This window comes from Oncorhynchus tshawytscha, linkage group LG21, assembly GCF_018296145.1.
Source record: "Oncorhynchus tshawytscha isolate Ot180627B linkage group LG21, Otsh_v2.0, whole genome shotgun sequence".
Taxonomy (NCBI): domain Eukaryota; kingdom Metazoa; phylum Chordata; class Actinopteri; order Salmoniformes; family Salmonidae; genus Oncorhynchus; species Oncorhynchus tshawytscha.
The window spans coordinates 28351661-28360819 of NC_056449.1; the positions used below are offsets into that span (position 1 = coordinate 28351661).

The window sequence follows — 9159 nt, forward strand, 5'->3', positions numbered from 1 at the left end:
CTGGTAATGTGTTTTTCAATAACTAATTGAAGTCACTTGCTTTATTTACCATAAAGTAGTGTGATAGGACCAGGTGTTGACCAGTAGATGCCGCTGTTCCTGCTATATATTGTGTTATTGACTGTACGTTTGTTTATCCCATGTGTAACTCTGTGTTGTTTGTGTCGCACTGCTTTGCTTTATGTTGGCCAGGTCGCAGTTGTAAATGAGAACTTGTTCTCAACTGGCCTACCTGGTTAAATAAAGGTGAAATAAAATATTAAATAAAACAATTCAATATCACCACACTTTTATCCATTTTGCTGTGCCTGGTTTCCTTAAAGCATCTTAAGGTTAAGGCTAAATTAATCTTAGAACAATGGGATCCTATTGTTCAACAATGCATTTAGCCTTAAGATGATGCTTTTGGGAAACCGGCCCTAGTCTCATGTGTTTATTAAATACATCACAACATTTCCTTTGCAACTTTGGGTAGGACATCAAATCGTCCTCACAATTCAAGCTTGTCCTCCATGAAAGCAATTCAGTTTGTCCCCCCTTTGTGTGTGGTTAGTCCCTTCACAGTCTGGATTAGGTATTGTTAGATTATTCTTGGTGAAGAAATTAACCACACATTCTTCCTAGTCAAAACAGTTTGAGCATATATTATGACGCTTTTGTTAATTTTAGTGTTCCACAGGGCTTTTTCCGCTGTTCGTGTACATAAAAATTTTTCCTGGGGCAATTCGAAGTTCGGTAGCTGAAGTGCACTACCTCAAGTGTTTGCTGTCATTCAATGAGAGACGACTAGTTTTCATGCAGTTTTTCACATGAGAAATACAGCACAAAACATCTTAGTTAGATGTAAAAATTACGTGATTAAGACCTCTGCATTAATTAAAGATTTCTTGATTATGAGGCAGTGTACTGTATACTGGCTATGTTGTTGCTATGGCATCTCAATAGGAACAAACAGTAATGTTGCTGTTTTTTCAAATATTTCAAGCGAAGGTCTTTTCAGGGAGTATGCGAGGCACAGACATTTTCTTTGCCTACCTTGTTCTGCTAGGAGCAAACAGAACCTAGTATGCCGGCAGCTTTAAGCTACAGTAGTTGTAATGGTTTCAATGTTATGGTGTCTAAGGGTCTTCAATGGTAAAATTCCCAAACACACACGGTATAGTATTTTGTGCATGGTAAGGGTGCTGGGTTCTATTAAAGTTGTCACAATATTTGAGTCCCTAGCCCATTTTTCCATCAAAGTTTTGGGCTTGTAGGAAAAGTCTTTATATGAGAATTGCACCATAGGGATCGCATTAGAGAGCAGCCACTTGTTGGACTATTCAAGTAGAGTTGGTTTGAAGAATTAGGTTGCTAAGAGATGGACAAACTGAATTGCTTTCATGGGGGACTGGCATGAACCGTGAGGATGACCACACAATCAGTAGCGGGTACAATCACTAGGGAAGACAGAAAAAGCCATTTTACAACCTATTTGTTGTGATAATTACACTGTTTGCTCTATAACCGGTTAGTTCATATGCCTTGCGACTGTGATATATAGGTCAAGACAATAAGAAGACACCGTAGCTGAATAAATACAACCACACCTTTGTTTCATCACAAAACTGGAGAGCAACCTCTGTCTGGTGAAGTCCACAAAGCATATTGCATGTAACTAACATTTACAGTGCATTCTGAAAGTATTCAGTCCCCTTGACTTTTTCCAAATGTTGTTACATTACAGCCTTATTCTAAAATGGATGAAATCCGTTTTTTCCTTCATCAATTTACACACGATACCCCATAATGACAAAGCAAAAATATTTTTTTAGAAATGTTAGTAATTTATTCAAAGTAAAACAGGGGCCTCCCGAGTGGTGCAGCGGTATAAGGCACTACAGCAGACCCGGGTTCAATCCCAGGCTGTGTCTCACCCGGCCGCGACCGGGAGACCCATGAGGCAGTGCACAATTGTCCCAGCATCGTCCGGGTTAGGGGAGGATTTGGCTGGCATGTTCTTGTCCCATCGTACTTTAGTTACTACTTGTGGTGGGCATGCGTGCTGACTTCGGTCGACGCATTGGTGTGGCTGGTTTCCGGGTTTAGCGAGGCGTTTGTCAAGAAGTAGTGCGGCTTTGCGGGATCGTGTGTCGGAGGACGCATGGCTCTCGACCTTTGCCGTCCATACGGGAGTTGCAGCGATGTAACAACCAATTGCATATTACGAAATTGGGTTTAAAAGGGGTAAAAAAAAGGTATTCAGATCCTTTACTCAGCACTGTGCTGAAGCACCTTTGGCAGCGATTACAGCCTCGAGTCTTCTTGGGTATAACATTACAAGCTTGGCACATCTGTATTTGGGGAGTTTCTCCTATTCTTCTCTGCAGATCCTCTCAAGCTCTGTCAGGTTGGATGGGGAGCGTCGCTGCACAGCAATTTTCACATCTCTTCAGAGATGTTTGATTGGGTTCAAGTCCGGGCTCTGACTGGACTACTCAAGTACATTCAGAGCCACTCCTGCGTTTTCATGGCTGTGTGCTTAGGGTCGTTGTCTGTTGGAAGGTGACCCTTCACCCTAGTCTGAGGTCCTGAGCACTTTCATCAAGGATCTCTTTGTACGGAAGTGCTTTGATTTGATTTGATTTGACCTTGCTCCGTTCATCTTTCCCTCAATCCTGACTAGTCTCCCAGTCCGTGCCGCTGATAAACATTCCCACAGCATGATGCTTCCACCACCATGCTTCACCGTAGGGATGGTGCCAAGTTTCCTCCAGACGTGACGCTTGGCATTCAGGCCAAATAGTTAAATCTTGGTTTTATTAGACCAGAGAATCTTGTTTCTCATGGTCTGAGAGACTTTTAGGTGCCTTTTGGCAAACTCCAAGTGGGCTGTCATGTGCCTTTTCCTGAGGAGTGGCTTCCGTCTGCTGCAGAGATGGTTTTCCTTCTGGAAAGTTCTCCCATCTCCACAGAGGAACTCTGGAGCTCTGTCATTGTGGCCATCAGGTTCTTCGTCACCTCCCTGACCAAGGCCCTTCTCCCCCGATTGCTCTGACATGCACTGTCAACTGTGGGACCTTATATAGACAGGTGTGTGCCTTTCCAAATCATGTCCAATCAATTTATTTTACCACAGGACGACTCCAATCAAGTTGTTGAAACATTTTAAGGATGATCAATGGAAACAGGATGCACCTGAGCACAATTTCAAGTCTCACAGCAAAGGGTCTGAATACTTACGTAAATAAGGTATTTCTGTATTTTTTGTAATAAATTTTGCGCTAATTTCTAGAAACCTGTTTTCGCTTTGTTATTATTAGAATAAAGCTGTAAAGTAACAAAATGTGGTAAAAGGGAAGGGGTCTGAATACATTCCGAATGCACTGTATATAAAAAAGTATGTGGACATCCCTTCAAATTAGTGGATTCAGCTATTTCAGCCTCCCCCATTGCTGACAGGTGTATAAAATCTTGCACACAGCCATGCAATCTCTATTGGTAAACATTGGCAGAAGAATGGCCGGCCTTACTTAAGAGTTCAGTGACTTTAAACATGGCACCGTCAAAGCCCTTATCTGTGGTATACTGGCCATATACCACAAACCTCCAAGGTACCTTGTTGCTATTATATACTGTTTGCCAACCTAATTAGAGCAGTAAAAATAAATGTTTTGGCATACCCGTGGTATACGGACTGACATACCACGGCTGTCAGCCAATCAGCATTCAGGGCTCGAACCACCCAGTTTAAAATTACAAATAGTTTGTAGACTGCATATTGACAGCAAGAAGCCCAAACAGATATGTTTGACTAAAACATAATCATTTCAAACTTTACTTACGTTTGTATACAATCGCTTGTCTCTCTTTTATGTGTGGGAATACGTGGGAACAGAGTTCTTAAATTAAAATCATTTGGAGCTCATTTCCTGGAGTTTTTAAATTAAATTAAACAATTTAACCCGCGGGCCACCAGTTGGGGAACCCTGATCTAGTGGAAAGCCTTCCCAGAAGAGTGGAAGGTGTTATAGCAGCAAAGGGGGTACCAACTCTATATTCATGCCCATGATTTTGAAATGAGGTGTTTGACGAGTAGGCGTCCACATACTTTTGGTCATGTAGTGTATTTTCATATTCAGACAAATCTATCGGTTTTCTACCCAAAGTTGCAAAGGATCAGTGTCATCTAGTAGTCAGAACCTTGCATTTTCACCCTACTTTATGGTAAATATCAAATCAAATCAAATGTATTTATATAGCCCTTCGTACATCAGCTGATATCTCAACGTGCTGTACAGAAACCCAGTCTAAAACCCCAAACAGCAAGCAATGCAGGTGTAGAAGCACGGTGGCTAGGAAAAACTCCCTAGAAAGGCCAAAACCTAGGAAGAAACCTAGAGAGGAACCAGGCTATGTGGGGTGGCCAGTCCTCTTCTGGCTGTGCCAGGTGAAGATTATAACAGAACATGGCCAAGATGTTCAAATGTTCATAAATGACCAGCATGGTCAAATAATAATAATCACAGGCAGAACAGTTGAAACTGGAGCAGCATTCAACTCCAATTACTAATTTCTCTGAACAGGGGAAAAAAATAAATCTCCAGATTCACATGGGCATACATTACATAGTATGGAGAAGCAATACTATAAGCCACAGCTTCATACTACTTGTCAAACATAGAGAGCCAACCGATACTGAATACTGGTTGTTGGGGTGGGATTGGTGTGAGGGTCCATGGCTGTTTTTTGTATATTTTGGGGGGATTCCTTCGTGTCTTACTCATTGGTAGGAAGATGTTTGGTCCAAATCAGACGTTGGGTACTATATTCATTGAATATTATCTGAATTCTATAAATTAAAATGGTCAATTTGAGTGCAATCAATTAGCATAATTTCTCAGAGATCAAATTATATTTAAACAAAATCATGCTTCAGGAATGCTAATCCTAACTACAGAAATTATTTCCGAACAATCTGAGATTGCGGGGGTCGAAATCCTCTTTTTTGTGTTTTTTGAGGTGGAACAACCCGTAGATTATTGAATATAAGGATAAGGATTTTTTGTTGGGCGATCCACTTTCAAATGCTTATCAATTAATGGGCCATTGGCTCCAGCACATGACAGGCTGGGTTCGATTTGTCCCTGGGAAATTCCATGGTAACAGAATTATGCTGAGACTCATTTATCACTTTGAATTGTATACCAAACAAAAACCATTGATTTGAAAGTTTAACAAACCACATAACTATGCACAAGGACTACTTTTAACAATTTCCACAGAATAAAATTCGAGGGAGATTTTATAGCAGAGCAAAGTTTTCATATCTGCAGTTTTCCCAGTAAAATATGTTTTTACTAAGTAAATTGTTCGAAGTAATAATTTATTTATTGGCATGACGATCCGCAAATGTGTTCCTCAGTGCGCGCGCAATCTTTGCTAACAAACAAACCAAGACAAAAGGAAGAGACTCCTAGCTAGAGCATTGTAAGTATTTTTTTCTAGATTTTTAAATATTCATAACTAAGAAGATTCTTATTTTATTAAGGTACTCGAAATTGTGTTATTTAAACCAAACTTGATACAATCTCACAGACTGCTTCATTTGTTTGGATACATTTTAGCAACGGTTTGCAGTCAGCTAGCTATCGTTAGCTAGGGAATTTAGCTAGCTAACGACATGGACCTGTCAATCAAATGTCGCCAAAATAAAACGGATTTGAAAACGTATTAACTAGTTTATCCACGGCCATACCTTATACTTATTTACCATATACGTGTTTTTATGAATCCATGTTATGTACAACGTAATGCACTGAATTTGTAATTGTATTTGAATGTGAAATGAAAATAAAAATTATTTAAAAAATAAAACGTATTTATACCAATCATTTTGGTACGTTCATGAATCATTTACAGTGTGGTTACTTTTGGTTGCAACAATTACAGTAACGTTATTAGTTAGTGTTTCGAATTTTAATGATAATATATGGGGTTTGTAGATGGCCGCTTCTCCTTCATCCTGCGACCATCAAGAGGACTGGGGCGAAGAGATGATGGAGTTGAACAAGGATTTAGAGAGAATGATTGAAGACGTGGAAAATATATCAGGTATGGTAACTAGCTTTATTAAGCATCTGTATGATGTACCTATTGTTATTCTGAGAACTCTCCACCACCATTCAATTTACTACCCTTTTTTATTACATTTAGAAAAGGGAATTACACACATCCATTATCTAAATTCCGCCTTGTGTTTTAAATCATACTCTGTACGACCCAATACTGACACCAACTGCCCTATCCCTCATCTCCCCTGTGGTTTCCCAGTACAGCTGACGTGGATGGCCTATGACATGGTGGTGCAGCGAACCAGTCCTGATCTGGGGGACTCCATTCGTCGGCTGGAGGAAGAGTTTCTCCGCTGCAGGGCTGTCATCTGTGGCTCCCCTGGGGAACAGGAGCCGAACCAGGGGCAGGGAAAGGACCAGGGGATGGGATAGGAACCCGGGACAGGGGCAGGGAAATGACCAGGGGATGGGATAGGAACCGGGACAGGGGCTGAACCAGGGGCAGGGAAATGACCAGGGGATGGGATAGGAACTGGGACAGGGGCAGGGAAAGGACCAGAGGATGGGATAAGAACTGGGACAGGGGCAGGAAAAGGACCAGGGGATGGGATAGGAACTGGGACAGGAGCTGAACCAGGGGCAGGAAAAGGACCAGGGGAGGGGATGGGATAGGAACTGGGACAGGGGCTGAACCAGGGGCAGGAAAAGGACTAGGGGATGGGATAGGAACTGGGACAGGGGCTGAACCAGGGGCAGGAAAAGGACCAGGGGATGGGATAGGAACTGGGACAGGGGCAGGGAAAGGACCAGGGGATGGGATAGGAACTGGGACAGGGGCAGGGAAAAGACCAGGGGATGGGATAGGAACTAGGACAGGGGCAGGGATAGGAACTAGGACAGGGGCAGGGATAGGAACTGGGACAGGGGCAGGGATAGGAACTGGGACAGGGGCTGGGATAGGAACTGGGACAGGGGCTGGGATAGGAACTGGGACAGGGGCTGAACCAAGTTATGTGGATGAAGTGTCCTAGACCTGTACATACCACCCCCATCCCACTGACAGATGTGATTGGCAATGATTCACCAGGATTATCTGATGTTCTGAAATGGACCTGAATCCAAAGATAGTAGCCTGCGTCCTATCCTGTATGCTTGTCTACAATGTTGTTGCAGTTATATGTAGACTAGTCTCATCTCTAGCAGCAACCACTGCCCCACAATGCATGCTGTCTAAGCTGAGCAGCAGGCTGTTGTATGGTGCTGTTGTATGTAGGTTATTGTTTTGTGTTATGTACCTTTGGACAGGGTGTTCAATTAGCTTTAGTGTTGTGTTCTGAATTTGTGGTTTGGTCAAGTAATAAGATAAACTTGAATAGCGAATATTGACTGTCAGCTTGTTTATTGGGATGCCAAAAGGAGTTGGTAAAATGTGCATACACGTGTTGACATTCTACATATTGATAGTCACATCCTAGTTGTACCCCCAGCAGTCATGGTACTGTAGAGTTGTACATAAGTCTTACCGTTTCTAAAGCCTTTATCTCATTCTTCATGTACGCTGAACAAAATGATATAAACACAACAATTTCAAAAAATGTATTTACCTAGGCAAGTCAGTTAAGAACAAATTCTTATTTTCAATGACAGCCTAGGAACAGTGGGTTAACTGCCTTGTTCAGGGGCAGAATGACAGATTTGTAGCATGACAGATATGTACCTTGTCAGCTCGGGGATTTGAACTTGCAACCTTCCAGTTACTATGTCTCAGCAACAAGACCTCACACAGAGAGGGCTGTGGGGGAAACATGACAATCTAATAAAGATACATAGACAATCTAATAAAGATACATAGACAATCAATACAATTACATTATGACGTCATTCCCAAAGTGTTTGGCTTATTGACAACACTACAAACAACAAGAAAAATAACATTCCTCATTATGGGCAAGAGTGCACAAGCGGTTTATCCAATATGCCTCTCTTTAGAGAAGTAATTTATCCCCATCTCCTCCCCTACCTGGCCTTCACAAATTCAATGCCCATATAACGTAGGCAGATTATGCAATAGTCATGTAAACACCTTACTCTGCTTATCTTAATCAGTGTAAGGTCAAAATTGAGGTAAGCATATGCCAATGGTTTTCTGAGCAATCTTTTGAATTATTAGGACATGTACACACCTTTATCAGTGTTCCAGTGGTGTATTTGATCTGCGCATGTGCTAGCACCAGCTGAGAGCTTCCCTCTTTATTGCGAGTGAAGTGATTTCGGAACAACTGAATGTAGCGCAGTCGAAGTAGTTTTCACATACAAACGTTATATGTCCGAACTCAGAGTATGCTTACCAAAAATAACATGTTTGCTGTGGTAGAACGTTTTTTTTGATTGCCGATTTTCTGCATTTATCAGAGTGCCATCAGGTAGGTAGCCTGATTTCAGATGTATCCATGCAAACAGGATTATTAGGGGAATTGTTCTTCTTGCAAAGCATGTCAACGTTTTAATCAAACTATTATAGTAATCTGATTATCCACAATCACATTATTGTGTGCATGTAACTGTACTCAAAGGCTGTGCGAAGTTGTTGGATATTGGTGGGAACTGGAAAACGCTGTTGTACACATTGATCCAAAGCACCCCAAACATGCTCTTTGGGTGACATGTCTGATGAGTATACAGGACATGGAAGAACTGGGACATTTTCAGCTTCCAGGCATTGTGTCCAGATCCTTGCTACATGGGGCTGTGCATTATCATGCTGAAACATGAGGTGATGGCGGTGGATGAATGGCACGACAATGGATCTCGTCCCGGTATCTGCATTCAAGTTGCCATTGATAAAATGCAATTGTGTTTGTTGTCCGTAGCTTATGCCTGCACATTCCATAACCCCACTGCCACTATGGGGAACTCTGTTCACTACAGTGACATGAGCAAACCGCTCGCCCACACAACGCCATACACTCTGTCGGTCATCTGCCCAGTACAGTTGAAACGGATTCATCCTTGAAGATCACACTTCTGCAGCATGCCAGTGGCCATCACAGTTGAGCATTTGCCCACTGAAGTCGGTTACGACGCTGAACTGCAGTCAGGTCAAGAC

At 42.1% G+C, this 9159-nt stretch overlaps 1 protein-coding gene across 3 annotated transcripts in view; it reads left to right on the top strand.

Moving 5' to 3' along the window:
- The window catches only part of LOC112221134 (synaptonemal complex central element protein 3), an 11013-nt gene extending 3580 nt beyond the window's left edge, over nt 1-7433 (top strand). The window contains exons 1-4 of one of the 3 annotated variants that reach the window (XM_042303300.1): nt 4944-5141; nt 5405-5469; nt 5985-6093; nt 6313-7433. In XM_042303300.1, the coding sequence (XP_042159234.1) occupies nt 5985-6093; nt 6313-6485 (282 nt within the window). In that variant the 5' untranslated portion in view covers nt 4944-5141; nt 5405-5469 and the 3' untranslated portion in view covers nt 6486-7433. Of the gene's footprint in view, nt 1-4745; nt 5142-5404; nt 5470-5984; nt 6094-6312 lie in introns of those variants that run through there. The other 2 variants (XM_042303299.1, XM_042303297.1) reach the window with 2 other exon arrangements.
- The last annotated feature ends 1726 nt before the right edge of the window (nt 7434-9159 follow it).